The following is a 22,566-nucleotide window of genomic DNA, read 5'->3' on the forward strand; positions in this document are numbered from 1 at the left end:
GCTTAACAAAAAACATTATTATTTTTATTGAAAGAAGCCTATATATCGGATCCCCCGATTAGACCGTAAGCCCGTCAAACGGCAGGGACTGTCTCTATCTGTTGCCGACTTGTTCATTCCAAGCGCTCAATCAATACTATTGATTACATAGTAAGCGCTCAATCAATACTATTGAATGAATTTTATTTTAGCTGCAACAGAAGTATGGTTGGAAAATGAAAGCTCTAGGGTGCTTTGGATTTCCATTTATTGCTCAGAAGAAAAATTGGGAAAATAATCTCTTCTAATTGTTTAGGAAAGACTAAACACTCTATTTCTCACTGATTTGAATTGTTGAGGAAAGACAGTGCAAATTAGTGAGAAATAGAGTGGCTTATAGGTGATGTAGTCATTCAGGCATCTTAAAAAGAAGCAGGATTTTCATTTTGGACATTTAAACCAACTAGACCCAGAGCTGTATTCCATTGTTGAGTGGAGATGAGGGGAGGGGTGGGTCATATCTGCAGTGGGGAGATGTCAGCCGTGATGAGGAGAGGCAGCAAGATCTAGAGCCCTGAGGGAGCAAGAGGCCTGGCGGAGGGGAATCTTGTTTCTGCCGGTCTCCTCCTGAGTCCCCTCAGCTTGGTCCCTCACTCACCTTCTTGCTGTTCTTTGACCCTTCCCCTGAGTCAATTCAATCCCTGGTCTTACTGCTCTTCCTTAATGGGAAGTGGTTGGACAGGTGCTAATAAGTGTAGGAGTCAGTACTAATTCACCAGCATATTTACTGCTTTAATGAAGCAGCTTTATTTCCATGTATAGAGGTACTTTCCTGTGTCAGGTATTATCCATTCATTTGGAAATAGGGGTAGTTTTTTGTTGTCACCAGGTGGCATGGATGGCTAGCCTTTCGAAAAATTGCATAATATGAATGGGACAGAAATGTGTTGGAAATGGAGCACCAAAGATTTTTCAATTAGGGGTCAGATTTTCATCTTGACCAGCTGGAAGAAAGTCTTTTTTGCTTTAATAGGATTATCACTATAGATGAGCCACTTCAAAGTGGTACTGTGAAGAGCACTACTTACATGCTGATGGACTTACCGCTTCATTGTCTTGCCATTTGATATGAAGTTTGGCATGGAAAAGGTGCTGAGGGAGCCACTTTAGAAGTTAGAAGTGATAGCTATATTAAGTCCAGACCTCACAGATGGTTAGAAAACTGGACACTACAACTTCTGTAACGGCTTAGCTTGACCGTCAGTACCATAGTGGACCAACGCTTTGTCTCCCAAAGGACATGCTGGGCTTCTTGATGTAATTTTCTTTTTGCTCAGTCTTGCGTCATTGGATTACCTCCTGCTTAAGTACCAGAATTCAGTGGCAGCATTCAACTTCTGTTTCTAATTAAGATCCTTGATTGTAAGAAGGGCTTTTTAGATGCTGGTGGATTTACAATCTTGGGCAAAGTGTCAGTACAAAATAGATTCTAGCACTAAGGTTTAAAATCAACTGCATGTCTGGTTAGATGCGTGTTTTTAGAGCACAGTTGTCATCAAATAGGATCTTCTTTATGACTAATTTAAGGACTTTAGTGATATTCTTATCTTAATGAGTTTGAATAATTTCCCACAGTATTGGAATACCAACCCCAGTTTCCAGATTCCTTGCTGTGTCCTCAAGCATGGCTACGTAGAATAATTTGACATATCACTAACCGCAGCCCTGGATTATCTCCACACTCTGCCTCCTTTGCTCTTGTGCACAAACCACAGAGTGATGCTGGGGGAAATCTAGATATTGGGCTGACCTCGTCCCCTTAGAATTTATCCTTGCATGCTTTAACTACCCTCTCTGCTGCCCATCAAAATTGTTCTCCATCCTTATTGACACTCATGCCCATCACCCTCACCATTTGTTCCAGATGTTAAACTCTCTCCTCAAACCCCTGGTCCCTCCTCACCCCACCCCATTCCTTGCCCCTAATAACCTGGCCACCTACTTTATTGAGAAAATGAAACTGTCAGCTGTGATCTCTCTGAAATCTCTCCTGCCCCTCCTTCAACTCTCCCATCTTTCCCAGTAGTATCTTAAGAGGGGATCTCCTGTCTTCTCTCAAAATCCACCCCCCTCCAACCTGCACATCTGATTGCATCCCTTTGCCCCATATTTAAACATTTGCCCCCTCCCTTTTTCCCTCCCTAACCTCCATCTTCAACTGTTCTCTCTCCAAGGCCTTCTTTCCCACTGCTCTTAAACATGCCTGTGTCTCTCATATCCTAAAAAAACCCTCCCTTGACCTCACAGCTCCCTCCAGTTATCACCCCATCTCCCTCCTACCATTCCTCTCCAAACTTCTTGAGAGAGTTGTCTACACCCTCTTTCTCAAGTTTCTCACCTCCACTTCTCTCCTTGACCTTCTCCAATCTGGTTTTGGTCCCCTTCTCTTCACAGAAACCGCCCTCTCAAAGGACATAGGTGATCTCCATCTTGCCAACGGCCTCTACTCCATCCTAAATCCTCCTTAACCTCTCGGCTTCCTTCGACACTGTCGACCATCCCCTTCTGAAAACACTGTCCAACTTTAGCTTCACGGACATTGTCCTCTCCTGGTTCTCCTCCTATCTCTCTGGCCACTCATTCTTTCTCAGTCTTTTACGTGCTTCTCCTCTGCCTCCCACCCCCTAACTGTGGGTGACATTCAAGGTTCAGTTTTGCGCTCCCTTCTATTCTCCACCTACACCCACTCCCTTGAAGAACTAATTCAGTCACAGGGCTTCAACTATCATCTCTTTGCAGATGATTCCCAAATCTACATCTCCAGCCCTGACCTCTCTCCCTCCCTGCAGTCTCGCATTTCCTCCTGCCTTCAAGATGTCTGTACTTGGGTCTCCCAATGTCAACTCAAACTTAACATGTCTAAAACAGAACTACTTATCTTGCCACCCAAACCCTGTCCTTCCCCTGACTTTCTCATCACTCTTGGCACTACCGTCCTTCCATTTCACAAGCCCAAAGCCTTGGCATTATCCTAGACTCTTCTCATTCAACCCACATATTCAATCCATCACTAAATCCGGTCAATTCATCCTACACAACATCGCTAAAATCTGCTCTTTCCTCTCTATCCAAACTGCTACTGTGTTAATCCAAGCACTTATCTTATCATGCCTTGATTACTGTATCAGCTTTCCTGCTGACCTCCCAGCCTCCTGTCTCTCCCCACTCCAGTTCATACTTCATTCTGTTACCCAGATCATTTTTCTACAAAAACATTTAGGTCATGTTTCCCCAGTCCTCAAGAACCTTCAGTGGTGGCCCATCCACCTCTGCATCAAACAAAAACTCATTACAATTAGCTTTAAAGCACTCAATCGTATTGCTCCCCCCTTCCTCACCATGCTTTTCTCCTACCTCAACCCAGCCCCCACACTTAACTCCTCTAATGCTCACCTTCTCACTGTACCTCAATCTCATCTATCTCAGTGCTGACCTCTTGCCCATGTCCTGCCTCTGACCTGGAACTCCCTCCCACTTCACATCTGTTAGACGTTCACTCTCCCCACATTCAAAAGCCATATTGAAGGCTTCCAAGAGGCATTCCCTAATTAAACCCTCTTTTCCTTTTCTTCCACTCCCTTTTATGTCTCCTCGACTTGCTCCCTTTATTCACCCCCCCCCCAGCCCCACAATGCTTATGTACATGTCTGTAATTTATTTATATTAATGTCTGTCTCCCCCTCTAGGCTGTAAACTCGTGGTGGTCAGGGAATGTGTTTTTATTATATTGTTATATTGTACCCTCCTGAGTGCTTAGTACATGGCTCTGCATATGGTAAATGCTTAATAAATACAATTAACTGACCGACTTCCAAGACCAGACATAATACATCAAGCCTGATTTACTTGAACTGATAATGTGGAAAGGATAAGATGAGATTCCCTTCAATTCTGGCACTCCCAGTTATAGTTCCTCGTGGGCAGGGATTGTGCTTACCCAGGGTAATGGATTGTATTTTCCCAAGTACTTAATACAGTGCTCTGCCCACAGTAAGCACTCAGTAATTACCATGGATTGATTGTTTGATGGTTATCAGTATTAAGTGCTTTAAAAACTTTTCAAGACAGATTTATTTTGAAAGTGTCAGAATTCAGCTTTTCAGATCATCATCAAGGGTATGTATTCAGTCATTCAGTTGTATTTACTGAGCACTTATTGGGCCCAGAGCACTGTACTAAGCCCTTGGGAGAGTAATTGATGGAGTTAAATATTTTTATTGTATCTACGGATGCAACTAACCCTTTTAATAATGATAATAATAACAATTGTGATATTTTCTAAGCGCTTACTCTGTGCCAAGCACCATTCAAAGTGCTAGAGTAGGTACAAGATGACCGGGTTGGATACAGTCCCTTTCCCAAATAGGACACACAGTCTTCATACCCATTTTACAAACAAGGGAATTGAGGCTCAGAGAAGCTGAGTGACTTGCCCAAGGTCACACAGCAGACAAGTGGCAGAGCTGGGATTAGAACCCAGACCTTCTGACTCCTAGGCCCGGGCTCTTCCGCTAGGCCATGCTGCTTCTTTCTTTAAGTCTTTCACTGCCTTTCTTTTGTTCTAAACAAAGAGAGTTCCATCACTAAATTCGTACTTAACCTGTTCTCTCTATCAACAGCTTCACTTTGTTATAATTTATTTTTCTATAACATCTTTTATGTAGATCTTGCCTCTCTGTTCAGTCTTCCTATTAAAAGAATGGTTCTGACAGGTTTTAGTTATGCTCACCAAGCCTTAACCATTGTCTTTTACTGACAGAGTATTTCTATAGCTTTTTGAAGCAGTTTTTAAATAGTTGTACCTTCCAAACCCAGATTCTGCATCATTATCTAGCACTTGTCTCCCCCTGTAGTCTTTAAGGTCCATATGGTCAGGGAACATGTCTATCAAATCTCTTATATTATACTCTCCCTAGCACTTAGTACAATGTTCTGCACCTGCTAAGCACTCAATAAATATGATTGATTAACTAGATCATGTCAATCAACTTTATTGTACTCTCCCAAACACTTAGTACAGTGCTCTGCACACAGTAAGCAGTCAGTGCTCAATAAACATGATTGAATGTATGAATGAGTGAATTTAGTACAGTGCTCTGCACCAAATAAGTGCTAAGTAAATGCTGATGATCTACAAATGTGCAAATATCAGCAAGGATTCAGACATAAACAGATTAGGAAACACAATAAATGCATAAAATGAAAAGGATTTAAAAAAAGAGAATCTGGAAGGCCAGCATAAGCTTTGGGAGATCATCAGAGTGTGGCATAAAATAGGGCATCAAGCTTCATTCCAAATTGAAAGTCTAGGCTTCTCGAGCCCTTTACATTGGCATCATTTGCTAACAGGCTTAGCATCAATTGAAAAGATCATCAAAAACAAGTTGCTAGAACAGAGTCTGTTTGCCGATGTGGTAATCCTCAGGGCAATGGTTTCACGTGGAGGGATGTAAGAAGAGTGGATACTAACAGGATATTTCAGTAGCTACTGAATAGTGAACTGAAATGGGATATGTAGGTTAACTCTATGTCCCAGAATAGCCAGTCCAGTCATACATATTTTTAGGCTGTTCTGGAGAATTTTAGAGAAATATAAATACATCCTGAGATTGGAACTGGCCAGCTAAATAGGTCAGTCTGTCTTGCACTGATGTCTACCTGCTTTTGCTCATTTTACATGCCCAAACTTCCCATCTAGCAGGCAGACTAGCCTCTTAGGCAGCAATCCGTGGAGCAGAACTCTTGGAGAAAATCAGGATGGCTGGAGACGGATTTGACCACAGCAACAGGTGCTGTGGAAAACACTTCCGAAAGGCACAGATCTATCTATGCACAGGGTGTAGAACGGATCGACAGACAGACTTTCTTAGACAATAGAATCCTCTCCAAATGTGAAGGGTAAACCTTGGGTTGGTTTGCACTATTTCTTTCAGTCATAATATTTGTGGTTTTGGTTAAGGGCTTACTACATGCCAAGCTCTGTACTAAATGCTGGGGTAGTTACAAGATAATCAGGCCTCCCGTGGGGCTCACAGTCTAAGTAGGAGGGATAACAGATACTTAAACCTCATTTTAAAGATGAGGAAACAGGCACAGAGAAGCTGACTTGCCCAAGGTCACAAAGCAGATACGTGGCAGAGCCGGGATTAGAATCCAGGTCTTCTGACTCCCAGGCCCATGCTCGTTCCCATCAGAGAAGCAGCATGGCGCAAAGGTTAGAACAGGGGCCTGGAAGTCAGAAGGTCATGAGTTCTAATTCTGGCTCTGCCACTTGTCTGCTGTGTGACCTTTGGCAAGTCACTTCACTTCTCTGTGCCTCAATTACCTCATCTGTAAAATGGGGATTGAGATTGTGAGCCCCACCTGCAACAGGGACTGTGTCCAAACCGATTTGCTTGTATTCACTGCGGAGCTTACTACAGTGCCTGGCACATAGCACTTAACAAATACCATAATTATTCTTCTTCTTATTGTTATTATTATGCCATGTTGAGCCTCTCACATGCCCTCTATTTTTCTCTGTTTCTGAATTTAGTAGAAATAACAGTAATAAGTTATTTTATGATAACTTAGTAGCACTTAGTAGTAATAATAGTCTGCCATGTTCCTACTCAATCTAGGTGCCTTTTGAAGCCTAAATAGGAATCCCAGTTTCACTTTGCTTGATAATTTGTCATAAAATGGACAGGTGGGGTATATTTTCTACTTCCCGTTGCTTTGTCTAGTTAGACTTCATCCTTAACATTTGTTTTCTCCTCTATCGATAATTGTTTGTTATAACTCTGCAGCCTGGTTCAGAGAGTCTGCTTAGGCTTCAGTGGGACTCACATGAGAGCAAGAAGCACATTACCTTGTTCGGGAGCCCAAGGAGTGAGAACCAGAGAGCAACTACAGCAATTTTAATTTCCTGGCTATTTGCAGAAAATTGGTCATTTAGCTTCTTCACTTGCATTCATTTTAGAGAAGCCCTTAGGGAAATCTGCAGGGGGTGGTGGGTTCTTCAGAACCTCTCCTCCCATCTGATCTTTCAAATGAATGTGGAAGAGCTATAATTGTTTTGGCTGGTTTCCACTGGGAGGTTTTTAGCATACTGATTTTTATATTTTCACAAAAATGGTATTAAAAACAAGCCAATGCCCAGGTGCTTTTTTATCTTTGAGCAGTGTTAGATAGCCAGAATGAACTTGTTTCATGGTCAGCCTAGTGTTTTCTCGGTAAAGACAAATTTGGCATCAGTTTAGATGGTGCTTGAAATGATTCACACCTTTCAGTCCATATCGATGGCAGTAAGGTAATTCCTTGTTGGACCTCTATTCATAGATACATGACTGGATTGTGAGTGTGGGACTCCAAGATGAATTCATTTTTGTTGGTGAGAAGTGGTTCCTTTTTCAATATTGACAGTAATGATCTCATTTGTGGTCCTTTCTCATGAGAATGCTTGACCTATAAAATGAGGCCAAGGAGCCGTTTTTTAAGAGGCCTCTGAAGGCGGAGCTGTTCAGAATAAGATGAGGGCTGGATGGACATTAAGGGCTTTTGCCTTGAGCCCATTTCCTCTCTTGGGCCTTTTGTTTTAAGAAACACATGAACAGAGATTTTCCTAAAAGGAGAGAGAAACTCTAGGCAAACTGTCTCAGGCATAGGTGATAGGTGTTGGAAGCTCTCTGCACTCCTGCCTCCAGAAAACATCAGTAACATCTCACTGGAAGGTACCTCTTCTGGGATGACTATTTTCTTCTTCCGTCAGCACCGAGGTATTTATATGCAGAAAAATAGAAACTTTAGTCCTTAGGGAGGGTATTGGAACAAATCACCATAAAAGGATGAGCAAGATAATTTTTTTAAAAAAATTTATTTTACTTTGGGTGATTTAGCAGTTCACTTATTTGAATATTTTCCGTGTTTACTTTTTAAAAGTTGCATTCCCACAGATGGTTTGGAATGATATATATTGGGTGGTCAAGTGAGAGCTTGTGAATTCCATGAATCAAACCGCCCTTGATTGCCCTTGGCTCTATGCCTAAACTAATTCAACAAAAGAATATATTTATATTATTGGATAGCAGAAGAAAAAAGAATAGAAACCTCAGAGGGTTTATATTTGAACTGAGGAAAAAGAAAGCAGGATGGTCTATTCTGACAATATCCACAAACAAGAGTCTTGAGAAAATGACTAAATAGGGCCTTACTGAAGGACCCAAGAGACCTAAAGATTTCCATTTTCCATTGGATGGCGGACAAGTATGAAGAATCTGGGTAACTTTCACAAATTATTATTAGGAGAACTGTACAAAAAAGCAGCAGGCTGAAGGACAAAGCAGAAGAATCCTCATGATATTCTTTAAGAAATCTTTTAAGGAATATTGTAAGAAAATCTAGAATATCTGAAGGTTTTAATCTTTTCCTTGAGCTTTTTCTATCATTTTACAAACATCTTATGAAATTTTAACTATAGCACCATCCTTCTGACTTCAAGAAATTGTCTTTCCTTCCTAATCTATTTGCACATAAAACGAAAAGAGGAAGTACTATGAAGTTCAGCTGGCTCAGGAAAATCTAATCGAATGAAATAAGGGGGAAACAAGCACAATTGGTTCTCCCAGAATGGAGAGGTTATGTTTCGGGTGAACTCTGCATCAAACTTGTATTCTGATACCCAAAGAGTCATGTCATGTCTGATACTATTTACATGCCCACAGCCATTTCTTCCACAGTGTATCTGAATGAATCCATAGAGAGCTAATTTCTGAAGGACAAAACAAACAGGTGTGACCTAAAAGTGGGCATGTATCTATGGTGAAACTTTTGTCTTTCATAAAAGAAATCTTACCACTATATACCATGATTAATTATTTCATTTATTTTGATCTCCAAGCTCTATTGTTTTGGGTATGGTTGTTTTCTATAGGCCCCTTTTACCTCTCAAATCTACAAATGGGAGGTACTTTTGGATGTGCTCCTCCCAGTCAAAAAAGATGAAATGATGAGTTTATTTTGTAAAAGCTATGTTTGTCAGAAGACTTCAGGTGGATTGCCCAGGGCATGTTTTACTTGTAGAGGGTCTTTGGAAATTTTTAATTTCCACAAGGTGACCACAGTTATGTCTCCTTATGCATTATACAAAAGCAAGCTCCTTGGAACTATTACAGGTTAGGTGAGCACAGAGGTTTTTATTACATTTGTCTCCTGACACCCAGAATTAACAAAGAGAGACTTGTGTTAAATGGTACCAAATCCTGTCTTCACAATAGCTTTTTTTTTAAAAAAAAATGGTATTTGGTAAGAGCTTACTATGTGTGAAGCACTGTTCTAAACCCCGGGGTAGATACAAGTTAATCAGGTACACAGTAAATCACCCACATGGGACTCGTAGTCTAAGAAAAAGGGAGCTCTAAAATCCACCCCTTCTTCCCCATTTAAATTATCACTGTGCAGGTCCAAACACTTGCCATTTCCTATCTTGACTATTACCCTGCCCTCCTCAACACCTCCCTGCCTGCAACCTCACCCTCTGTCCAATGCATTCTTCACTCCACTGCCCAAGTCATTTTTCTTAAATGTTGTTCTGCCTCAATCTCCCCACTCTTCAAAAACCTCCAACAAGCCATCCCTCTTCACGTCAAGCAGAAGCTTCTCACCTTTGACTTTAAAGCAAACAATCAAATTTCTTTCCCCTGCTTATTCTCACTGCCCCCTACCACACTTACACACAAATACTCACACACTTTACTCCTCTACTGGCAATCTACTCATTGTGCCTCAGTCTCAATCTTATTCACCATTGATCTGCTCAAGTTCTCCCTCCTGTCAGAAACATCTTCTCCCATCATATCTAGCAGACCACTACTCTCCCCATCTTAAAAGCTCTACTAAAATTATACTACCTCCAGGAGGCCTTCCCTGATAAATTTTCCCACCCTGTCCACTCCACCACTGCACCACCTCTACGCCTGAGTCCTTCACCCCCACAGCACTTATATATGTATCTTCTTCTACCTGTAATTTATTTTAATGTATGTCTCCCTGCTAGACTGTAAGCTCCTTGGCAGCTAGGATAGTGTCTCTTGATTATCTGATGAAAATACCATTGCCTAGGTAGAGAAGATTTTAGAATTAGGATGGAAATTTCATTGGACCAGGTTCCAGAACTGTGAGGAAGAAGGAATGATGCAGTGAATGGCTTATAGATTTAACACCAGGAAGAAACAAGGACAAGGGTGAGGAGAAAAGCATCAAAACAAAAAAATGCATATCTAGCCTAAATGAAAGAAACTGGTAATTTGTTGATAAAGTAAGCAGTAATTTGGTTTACTTGTTGGGGAATTAACACAACAGGATTTGTGTCTCAAATGCTAATTTGAAAAAGAAGTTGCTCTGGAAATTGCAGTTTTGACTCCTAAATATGTTATCCACAATTAGCTCATAATATTTGGCCTGGACATCCCAGGGACAAGGATGAATACTGTTGGCCACTGATCCTTGAGTGACCAAATACTCTTGGCAACTAGCCTCTGTGGCATTTCAGGCACCCTGCTGGAAAAGCCAGGGTAAATTGGCCCCAATATCACCTAGTCACACAGAGCTATTAGCCACTGCTATGAGTTTTCCCTGTTCATTCGTGTTAATATTATCATAGCCTCTAGCTTTAATGAATGTGTGCGGGAAACAAATTCATGTGTATTAAGTCCCCATATATTGAGTAGAATTTCATCACCTACTACTGATGGACAAATAAATCTGCCCTGGAACAGATGGCAGGAGAGAAAAAAAACCACCCAAAAAACAAACTTAAACAGTGAACTTGAAAACCCAATGAGCGGCATAGAAATAAAGTATTATAATTAAGGAATGTTCCACTCTTGTTTTCCTCCCTGTTCAGTGCTAAAAAATCCAGTGTGCAAGCTATATAGATTTCCCACGTCGGACAGCAAGTGGCTGCAGATCCGAGAGCAGATGTCTGAGAGTACCCTTTCTTTTCATATTCCTAAGGAAGTGATCTCCCTGCAAATTAAGGAAGACTTGAGAAGGTAAGAGAAAATCCTATCTGATAACACTATAAGGGAACATTAAAGCACATAAGGTATCTATGGCAGATTTCTGGATGCAGGATAATGCGACTGTAAAGAATTGTGTAGAATTCTAAGGTGCATTAGGGAAGAATTTGTGAGCGCTGTTCTCAGCTCTACTCCGTGGCACCCTGACTCAGTTTGGCTGTTCCAAGGGCGTCCTAATGACTGTTAGCTGGAAAACACTTTGGGGTGTTTGGATGAACTTGCTCCTGGAAGACAACTGTTGAAGATCGGCTAATAAGAATGGATTCTGAGCCCCACCCATGAGAACATGTTCTAGCTTCAGATTCATAAGTGACTGGACTACTATTTGCATGAGAGGTGTTTCGCTAGATTACGGATGTGCTTGGGGGCCCTATCAGATCCAATCCAGTACGAGGGATTGAATTATAAGCTGCTAATGAACTGTATCCCCTATGATTGACACCTGTCCCAGAGTACTCGACACATAGTAAGCACTTAACAAATACTATTTCTTATTAGTATTACTATGATCCCTACCCCTCTCCCTTCTGCCTCCAGGACTCAGGGCAAGGGTAAAAAAATGGGGAGGAGGATGTGCTTCCTCTTCAAAGACTGGTGCTGCTGCCTTCATCATCACCATCGCTTCTCCTGCTCATACAATATGGGTGGAGATATTGGCAGGGGTAAGGAAGGCAGAATTTCACCCCTAGCAGTAGGCCTAGGGGGAGAGCCCAATTTATCACTTGCATACATATCCATCTGTAATTTATTTTAATGTCTGTCTCCCCCTCTAGTCTTTAAATTCCTCTTCTAGAGTGTAAGCTTGATATAGGCAGAAAATGTGTCTGCCGACTCTGTTGTATTGTGCTCTCCCAAGCACTTAGTACAGGGCTCTGCATGTAGTAAGTGCTCAATCAATACCATTGCTTGATTGTGGGCAGGGACTGGCTATACCTACTCTTTTGTATTTTGCTGTTCTTAATACAGAGCCCTGCATGCAGTAAGCACTCATTAAATACCACTGTTTGACTGGATAAGGAAGTCTTGGTCTGTAACTGATATGCCAAATGACCTTGGGCAAATCACTTAACCTCTTTGGGCCCATTTTCTCCTCCCTGAAAAAGACTGTCTCTTCCTCACTGGGGTCTTGGGGAAAGAAATGAGATCCTGTACATTTCCTATTCATGTGAACAATAGGACCCTTGCACACTGGCATCCTGACTGATCAGCATGGGATAAGTTAAAAAGCCAGTGGGTAGTCGGTCACACATCATGGCCAGCCATTCTTGAGGTCTGACTCTGGGGTGGAAGCGAGCTGGCAGAGACTTACCATTTTTGCTTCAGAAAGGGGGCTGCTGGCTGCCTCTCAAGGATTTTTCCCCTCTGACCTGGAACGCTCTTCTTCCTCAAACTAGACAGACAATTACTCTCCCCGCTTCAAAGCCTTGTTGAGGGCATATCTCCTCCAGGAGGACTTCCCACACTAAGCCTCACTTTTCCTCATCTCCTATTCCCTTCTGGGTCGCCCTGATTTGCTCCTTTAACTCTCTCCCTACCCAGCCCCACAGCACTTATGTGTATATATATGTAATTTTATTTATTTGCATTGATGTCTATCTCCGCCCCCGCCTCCCCCTCCCCGCGCCCCCCCCCCCCGACTATGAGCTCATTGTGGGCAGGGAATATCACTATTTAGTATTGTATTGTACTTTCCCAAGAGCTTAGTACAGTGCTCTGCACATAGTAAGTGCTTAATAAATATGATTAAATGAATAAATGAGTGCTGCTCCCCGACTTTTACACCATCTCTATTCTGTTCCCTTTATTCAGCATTTCCTCTGCCAAATTCAAAAGCTATCATTCATTTCTTTTTTGTCAGAGTTCTTGGAGGGGCAGAGGAGGTCCATTATCTTAAAAAAATTGCATTGCCCCATGGAGGTCTCAGCCAAAATCACATTGTGGGGAAGAGGAGAGGCTGGGAAAGCAGGCTGAGAGAAAACAAAAACAAAAAACCCAATGGGGGATGAGGTTGGCACAGGAAGAAGTGAAGAAGCTTTCTTTCCCCCTCCCTCAGTCCCCACCGGGCAAGGCACCTCCTGCAAATGCCAGCCTGATCTCTCCATTTGCCTACTGAAAGTTTTAGCACTCCATCCCTGTTTTTAAAAGTCACTGGCCAATCAGATCAATCAGTAAATCATTGGTATTTAATGAACTTTTAAGGGGTGCAGAGCACTACATTAAAAGCTTAGGAAAGTATGGTCTAGTGGATAGACCATGGGCCTGGGAGTCAGAAGGACCTGGTTTCTAATCAAAGCTCCACCACTTGTTTGCTGTGTGACCTTGGGCAAGTCACCTAACTTCTCTGTGCCTCAGTTACCTCATCTGTAAAATGGGGATTAAGACTGTGATCCTTGTTTGCAACAGGGACTGTGTCCAGCCTGATTAACTTGCACCTACCCCAGTGCTTAGTACAGTGCCTAGCATATAGTAAGTGCTTAACAAATACCATAAAAATAGGAGAAGGAAGGAACAAGTCACTTAACTTCTCTGTGACTCACTTTCCTCATGATAACAACACAGTTGATATTGCCAGGAGTCATTTATTTTAGTAACTTAAAGCTTAAGATCAGATCAAATAGTCAGTGCCAAAATAACTTAGAATTTTCATTTCTCATTCTCTGCCCTATATCCTCAATATCTATGACTAAATAAGGTTAATCGAAGACTTTTTTCTGTTAAAAATGAAAGCATGCTAATGGAATTTTTCTCCTTTTTTTTTTTTTAACACAGTGTAGGAACAACTCTATTTGTAGAAGCCAAATTTGGCTTAAAATAGAAATCAAGTTCAGACATGAGAGTGGATAATCAAAATATTGAACAGATATGAAAAAAGGACTACTTTAATTCATAACTGATTAAGTGGGAAGGTAGAATTTGCAGCCATCCACTTCAGCTCCCAGGACAGTACTCAGCACATAGTGAGAACTCAAAATTGATGACTGACTGATTCATGCTTCAGAAAGATATGAAAGAGTCTAATAGTTAATTCCTATATAATTGGAAATGGGAAAGAGCATAATTGAGGTAGTTTTAATCCTCTTCTCTGCCCTTCCTCCATCCACCTCACCTTCAGTGCTTTCCTGCTGATGGGAAGTGAGTTTCACACCCCCACCCCCTGCAGGGGAATTGTTCTTTTGGCTCAGTAAGCATCCCGAGAGAGTTTCGAGTGTTTGACATTTATGACACCCAATACTGCCTTCTGCTTAAGATAGAAGAAAGCGGGAAGGAAAGGTGAATGAAGTGCAGCCACTGAAGGCCTTGGGGGATCTGTCAGTTCCTTGGCTGTAACACTCAGGAGAATAATAATAATGATGGTATTTGTTAAACGCTTAGTTTATGCCAAGCACTGTTCTAAGCACTGGGATAGGTACAAAGTTAACAGGTTGTTCCACTTGGGGCTCACAGTCTTAACCCCCATTTTACAGATGAGGTAACTGAGGCACGGAGAAGTTAAGTGACTTGCCCAAAGTCACACAGCTGACAAGTAGCAGAGTTAATAATGTTGGTATTTGTTAAGCGCTTACTATGTGCCGAGCACTGTTCTAAGCGCTGGGGTAGCCACAGGGGAATCAGGTTGTCCCACGTGGGGCTCACAGTCTTAATCCCCATTTTACAGATGAGGTAACTGAGGCACTGAGAAGTTAAGTGACTTGCCCAAAGTCACACAGCTGACAAGTGGCCGAGCCGCAATTCGAACCCATGACCTCTGACTCCAAATCCCGTGCTCTTTCTACTGAGCCACACTGCTTCTCAATTAGAACCCTCGATCTCTGACTCCCAAGCCCGTGCTCTTTCCACTAAGCCATGCTGCTTCTCTAAGGACGGAGACGGTGGCTCCAGGAGGGGTGGAAGCCCCCATTTTGCCCAGCTCCTTGGCTCCTGTGTGTTCTGAGGCCACTCCTTCCAGGAGGGAGTTGGAGAGGCCATTGCAGGAGGGGGAAAATTGGGGTAGGAGTCCGGCCTCCCATTTTTCTGGCGCTGTCTCCTTGTTGTGAGACCGGCAATTACTTAACTTCAACTGTGACGGCAACTGATCAGGAAACAATAGAAACTGCTAGTTTAATAATTTTAATAATAATTAATAATTATAGTTACAATATTTGTTAAATGCTTACTATGTGCCACGTACTGTTCTAAGTGCTGGGTAGATACAAGGTAATCACTCTGGACACAGTCCCTATCCCATTTGGGGCTCACAGTCTTTATCCTCATTTTACAGACGAGGTAACCGAGGCACAGAGAAGTTAAGCGATGGAGCTGGGATTAGAACCCGTGTCCTCTGACTCCCAAACCTGTGCTCTTGTCACTAGACTATGCTGTGAAGGCAGTTGATCAGAAGACAATGTAAACCTCTAGTTTATCGGATGATCTTGAAGGACTTTGCCTGATTAGCGTGCCTTTGTGCAAAATGTGCCCATCTGTTATGGCACCCTTCGGATAATGTCCCTCTACTTGCCTCTGATTGCTCGCAGTGCTTTGTGGTGGCACCAGGGCAGAGTGTCAGATGACAAATTACCTTCAGTACAGAGCCCCAGGGCCAATCCCTGGGTGCAGTTTTTAACACGCTTAGTCTGAGTACTACACATTTCACGACAAAAGTGGATGCAGAAGGAAAGGTCACTTTTCTTCGCCCAGACGCTACTGCGCCCCCATGTCTCCTGTATGAGTGGTATTTATTGAACACTTACTCTGTTCAGAGCACTCTACTAAGCGCTTGGGAAGGACAGTATAACAGAGTTGGTAGGCGTTCCCTGCTCAGAAGGAGCTTATAGTCTCGAGGGGATAACTAAGGAAATATGGCTTCTCTCTGCCCTCTCCCCTCAAAATTCAGTGATGTGAAGCGCCCGCTGCATTTACCTCCATTGCCATCTGGGCCGAGAGCCCTTGACACTCTTTTACACTGAGTTGCACTCACTAGCAAGGCAATCACCTTTCGAAGTTTCAGGGAACCAGACACCACCCATTTCACACAGCGGGCATGGGAAGATTGTTCTAAACAAACCATGTATTTTGCAAGAGGAATTCAAAATCTCAGTGGAAATATTTCAGTAGTGATAAACTTGAAGTTTTAAAACACCTTCCCATTGAAGTGCTGGGGTGCTTCATGCCATGTGGTTTATCTGGAAAGTGTGAAATTTTAGCTTCTCATTCCTACTCTCTTCTCATCCTCTTTTGGCTCTGTTGGCTTCACATCCTGCTTACCTCATTAAAGCCTGTTAGGCAGATGGATGCTTTTACTGGATTAGGCTGTGGTTTCCAACCTTTCCCTTGCTATGAGATACTTGTAAATTTGTGTTTGCGGTGTGGCACGAGTCGAGAGAGGCTTCTGAACTACCCGGCCAGCACCTGCCCATTAGATTTTTTTCTCTTGGTAGTTTTTTCAACCCCATTCCCCCTCCCACCTCGGCCAACACATTCTGTGAAAATCAATCAGTGATATTTATTGAGTGCTTAATGTGTGCAGAGCATTTTACTAAGGAGTGGGGAGGATGTTATACAATAGCATACCCACCCTCCTTCTTTCCTCTTACCTTTTCATCCACCCTCTCTTTCTCCTCCCTCTTTTCTCCACCTCCCTTTTCTCACCACCCTGTCCTTTCTAATAACTTTTCCTCCAAGTGATTGGTCTTGAGGAGAAGGGCTACAGGCTACTCTTTGGGACCTCTAAGACACAGAGGCAGAAAGACAAGCAAGGAGGAAGGGAAGGGGAGTTTTGGTTTCTACACAAATTGCCTTCTATTTGGATATCTCTACGAGTGTGCTAGAATTGGGGGCTATTATAAATGCTAACATTTATCATTTTATTAACTTCTTAACTTCGTTAACTTCATATTATTAACTTCATTTTTCATGGGGCATTTCCTAAGAGTTAGGGTAGAGGATCCCTTGGAGGTGGATTTTAACCAATCTCCTAGCATGATGTTATGAGGAAATGTGAATTTATTCTGGCCATTTGTCTGGTTTCATACTGAACCGTCTATTATATAGCTGATCTGCCCCCTGTTCAATATTAATGTGTCAGCAGGTGCCTTGATGTCTGGTACTTTAAAGTGGCCAGTCTCCCCCACCACAACTCTTGCCACCAAGTCCCAGTGCTAGGAAGCAGCGCCTTAGTCTGCAGGAGGTGAGAGAGGAATCCAGTGACTTGAGCATAGAGGAATTCGGAGACCTCAACAACCCTAGAGATTGTGTGAATTTCCACAAAACATGTTTTTTGTGTGTGCCCTTAGGGCCCCCTTATGTGTAAGTTATGCAACATATGTCAGCCTCTATGCTGACCCATCTTTGTATGCTCATTACATATGAGCATAATGTCATTGAATGTCATTCAGTCATGCCCTGTATGTGATGACTGATTCCACACCCATCCAGTCCATGTGCCACAAGCAACACAATTTGGTCCACACAACTCCCAGATCAGATAGTGGAAAAAGTGCAAAATTGAATAAGTTCAAAACCCCATAGTGTACCACATCATCCTGGAGAAGAGTAACCATGTACCCTGGTTGCCCTTTTTTCCGAATCACAGGTCAGTGGGAGAACACAGAGAGGGAAAGAAGGAAAAGCGGCTGGGTTTCCTCCTTGCTGGATTCTGGCTGCTCCAGACCCAAGAGACCCAGAGACTTGAAAGAGTCAGAAATAAATGTGAAGGTTTGAATCACTTGAAGTGGGAAAATTTTCAAAGGGGAGCATAGGGCTGCTTAAAGGGAAATCTAGGCCTATAAACAGCAATTCAGACCTATCAAGTGCAATGAATAGAATAGCAGGGGTTCTATCTAAACAGATTTAGGTGTGCCTTTTATCTGTTGTGGTTGGCTTCCGGAAATGCTTCACCCTGAGGTTGTTTTCAAGAATCAAACCATTTCTCAAATATAAACATAATAACCCAGTGAATATTAGGAAGTCTTATAGCAATTGTGTATGTGTGTGAGAGAGATTTCATTTATGTAATTGGAGGTTATAAAGTCTATACCATGTATCCACATTTCCTTAGCAAACATTTGGGGCGTAAGAATTAAAAAGCAGAAGACAGCTTTCTAATGATTAGACATCATTAGCCTGATCATTTTAATCATCTTGCAATAGTAGAAATAGTATTTATTAATCATTTATTGTGTGCAGAGCACACTACTAAAGCTGAGAAAAATTACACGGAAGGTAATTAGAGACAGTCCCTGTTCCTTGTGAAGCTCACAATCTAAGAGTTTAAGTGTGAAGAGGGTTGGAGACAGGTGCATAAGAAGCAATGAAATATCAAAGCATAACACAAATACACACAATAGGCTCAAAGTCTTGGTGGGAATGGAGGAGTATGAGAACATGAAGAAGCAGCTTTTTCCCTGATCTGGCATATCCAGAGCATGCTGGGAGCAGGGAATCTTAATGTCCCTACAGTCCAAGCGCTTAGTATAGTGCTCTGCACACAGTAAGTGCTCAATAAATACTATTGAATGAAGTGTAGGGCTTTTTGGTTTGTGATGCTAACCACTTATCATTTTTAAAAATTAAAAGTCTTGTGATCCTTGACTGCAATTCTTATCTCACGACAATCACGACAATCTTGTCGTAAACAACAATGAAAAACCCAAAATATTTTGAAATGTGCAATTAAATTGCCCTGTTTTGGTGTAGTATACAGATTAAATAGTTGCACTTATCATTGTTTCATGTCATGAAAACTTCTTGAAATTTTCATTTGGAAACTCTGTTACCTAATCTTTTTTCATTTAATGTGTACTGTTTCATTAGTTCTCTGAGCTGATTATTTCTTATTGTTTGTAATGCATCTGGTTAAACCTGAATTTTCCCTGTAACAATTGAAAAGTGCTTAGCCCCTCAAACTTTCCATCTTGCTATACCCATAAGCAGTGTGCTTTTAGGTGTGACATTATTCAGTTTTCATTTAAATTAGCCATAGAAAATAGGTATTCCGTTCATTCCGTATTCTTTTTTGACCGGAAAACTGTGAAATAATGTTCTAAGGCTTTCTCTGTAGGGGCTTCCCCGCTGTCGGAGTACTTTCTCTGAGGAGATGATCTATTTAACCTTTGGTAATGAAGGAGCTCTTCCATGGTTCCTGGGTGACCTTTAAGCAAGGGATCAGTGCTTCCTCTAGACCATAAGCTCCTTGTAGGCGGGAAATGTATCTGCCAACTCTGTTATACTGTACTCTCCTAAGCATTTAAGATAGTACTCTGAACACAGAAGTTCTCACTAAATACCACTGATTGATTGATTTTCTGGGATTCCCAGTTAAAGTTTTTCTTAGAATTATTTCTGAGAAAATTCTGCAGGATCTCAAGATGGCACCATCAGTACCATCTTTGAGGAAAATAATGTCAAGTTCCTTTTTTTTGAATGGTATTTGTTAAGCAGTTACTAAATGCCAGGCACTTTGTTAAGCGCTGGAGTAGGCACAAGGTTGGACATAGTTCATGTCCCATGTGGGGCTCACATTCTTACTCTCCTTTTTACAGATGAAGTTGCAGAGGCACAGTGAAGTGAAGATACTTGCCCAAGGTCACATAACGGAAAAGTGGTGGAGCTGAGATTAGAACCCGGGTCCTTTTAACTCCCAGGCCCATGCTCTATCCACTAGATTGCACTTCTCTGCAGTGTGAAGTTCCTCTTCTAAATTGCTAAGCCAACTCCTGAAATTATTAGGTTATTAGTAATCATGTTCATTCATTTATTCAATTGCATTTACTGAGTGTTTACTGTCTGCAAAGCAGTATACTAAGTGCTTGGGAGAGTACATATACTCCTGGATTTCCCAGTTTGTCTGTAATCCTCAACCTGGAATGGAGTGCACCATTATGGCTGCCCTCCAGATAAAGGAAAAGATGAGGGGATAAGATCAGTATCTCCCTTTGTAGACTTCACATAGCTTTTTGACCTCATTTGTTCACCTGTAGACTATAACTGTTTGTCTTGCCCAAGTTTATCAAAATCCTCAAGCCGTGGCCAATCCTGTCACCCATGAAAGTTCTCATTATGACTCTTTCCCCATCACCAGTGAAGTCGAACAAGTCATGTTCTGGTCCTCTGGGAAACTCATCCATCTTAAACAACACACACTGAATCAATCACACAAGAGCTGCAGTACCTGATGTCGGCACCCTAGGTGAACACAAGAAGGCATAGAAATTTTTATCAAGTACTGTACAGAATGAGTAAAACTCTGACTATATGGAGCATTAACAAATGTGTTATGCATAATCATGTTAAAAGTGGTTTGTGAGTGGTTCAGAGCTCCACTGCTTCCTGACTCCCAGAGTTGTTCTGCAGTCAATTCTTGGCTCACATATAATGATAATACAATTGTGGTATTTAGTAAGCACTTACTTTGTGCCAGGCATTGTTCTAAGCTCTGGGGTGGGTACAAGATATTTGGGTTGGACACAGTCCCTGCCCCACAATAGGGTTCACAGTCTTAATCCCCATTTTACAGATGAGGGAACTGAGGCTAAGAGCAGTTGTGACAAGGTCACACAGCAGACAAGTGGCCGAGCCTGGATTAGAACTCAGGTCCTTCAGACTCCAAGGCCTGTGCTCTATCCACTAGGCCACACTGCTTCCCCTATATGTGAAAAGAGCCAGTAATCCCACTTAGCACTCTAGTTCAACCCTTAAAGTGGCATGACAGGTTGTGTGGATCTTGGGATTCTGTGACCCTTCTAGGTGCATGGGATCCTTTCTGTCATATAAGCATCATAAATATAGACTTTATCGTAAACTGTTAATCTTAGAAGCATTTGCTCTGAGAGATCTATGGCACTGCTTAGTTATTTAACACCAAATTAGGGCTAAGACTGACAATCCTACACTTAGAGCAATCCAGGGGAAAAATGGATGTATGGATGGTTGTTAGCCAAGAACCCATCTGTGAAGGCACAAAGTAAGCACAGCCAAACCAAGTTCCCAAACAGAATAACTGCTAAAGTCAAGATATAATCCATATTACAAATTGTAAAGAATACCAACTGCCAGAAAGATATTCACAAATGCTAAGCTTGGTTTCCTAATTACCAAAAGTCAAGGTCCATATGCTTGGTCTCGTGGGTGGTATAAAACCTTTGCATGAGAAAGGGGCTAGAAAAGATTAAAGTGATCCCAAAAGAGATTACCTCAGTCCCTTTATCCATGTATATAGGTTAAATGGAGAGAATTACACCTAGGTTAAATGGAGAGAAATACCTGACCACATTGAAAACCTTTCTAGCTGGGTTCCCGGAAGAGAGAACGGAGAAACAGGGCAAGATTCAAAGCAGCACATCCCAAACTGAAAGAATGATCCTTTGAGACATTTGGCTGTCTTTCATGAGTAACTAAGCCAGATGCACAGTATTAAACTCTTATGATTTCTCAGAGATAAAACTGTCCGTTTCTTTTGCCAAATTGAATCCCTGATGAGCAGGATGTTACTGGTATCTGTAAGTGGCTGCCAAGTGGCAGGTGGGAGGCTAAAGATTAGACCAGGAGGAAGGGGAAAAAGCCAAAGTCCACTCACCTGTGGTAATGTCTGTTTATTAAGATTGGTGGAGTGTTTTCAACAGAATGCAAAGGTACATGCATACATTTAGAGTGTGAGCCCCATTTGGGGCAGGCACTGTGTCCAACCCGATTAACTGGTATTTCCCCCAGCGCTTAGAACAGTGCTTGAATAAGTGCTGAGTATATAATGCATAATGTGATAAAAGATTTCCTCTTGGGTTATAAGTGTTACATTTGTTTTGTGCTGTCCTCATGATTTTGACTTAAATCAAGCCTAGCTTAGTAGTGAAACTCCAGATTAGGAAAAGGAAGTCGCATACCTATAGTGTGCTTGATCGTAGGGATTAGGTGTGAAAGAAAACTTGGTTAAGATGATTTTTCTGTTTTTATTTTATGTATTTGTGTTGTGTTTTAGTGTTTCATCCTTCCTAATGTACCTGTCTCCAGTCCCTTCTCCCAATTTATGCCCCAATTTATGGACAGGGAGCATGTCTAATTCCCACATGTGTATTCTCTCCCAGTGCTTAGTACAGTGTCCTGCCCTCAGTGTGAGCATAATAAATACTATTACTACTACTACTACTACTACTAAATTTAGTATTACCTAATGGGAATCATTTGAATTCATCCAGCATAAATGTCAAAGAAGGCAACTGTGATGTGATTTCTCAGATTTTCTGTGGCCACTGTCTGAGACAGAATCCTGGGCCTGAGGGTACATTGGTTTGTCCCGTAATGGTGTTGCTTATGTTCTCCTGGCTGTGAAAACGTTGAACACATAATAGGTGGAGACTTTGTCATTCCGTCTAACCAAATTACTCTGTAAATGTGCCTGAATCTTGGGGAAAATAGCTTAATTACATAGCACAACCATGGGGCTTTACTGAGAGTACAAATAGAGGTTTTAATTGGGCTAGGGAAAGAAGAAAATGTGTCA

At 41.9% G+C, this 22,566-nt stretch overlaps 1 protein-coding gene across 5 annotated transcripts in view; it reads left to right on the forward strand.

The window, feature by feature from the left end:
- Positions 1-22,566, forward strand: part of INPP4B (inositol polyphosphate-4-phosphatase type II B) — a 463,330-nt gene that overhangs the window by 309,497 nt on the left and 131,267 nt on the right. For all 5 annotated transcript variants that reach the window (XM_007668427.4, XM_039913682.1, XM_029076612.2 and 2 more), the window contains exon 12: positions 10,922-11,069. In XM_007668427.4, coding sequence (XP_007666617.2) covers positions 10,922-11,069 — 148 coding nt within the window. The remainder of the gene's footprint in view (positions 1-10,921; positions 11,070-22,566) is intronic.

The sequence above is a fragment of the Ornithorhynchus anatinus genome, chromosome 12 (assembly GCF_004115215.2).
Source record: "Ornithorhynchus anatinus isolate Pmale09 chromosome 12, mOrnAna1.pri.v4, whole genome shotgun sequence".
Lineage (NCBI taxonomy): Eukaryota > Metazoa > Chordata > Mammalia > Monotremata > Ornithorhynchidae > Ornithorhynchus > Ornithorhynchus anatinus.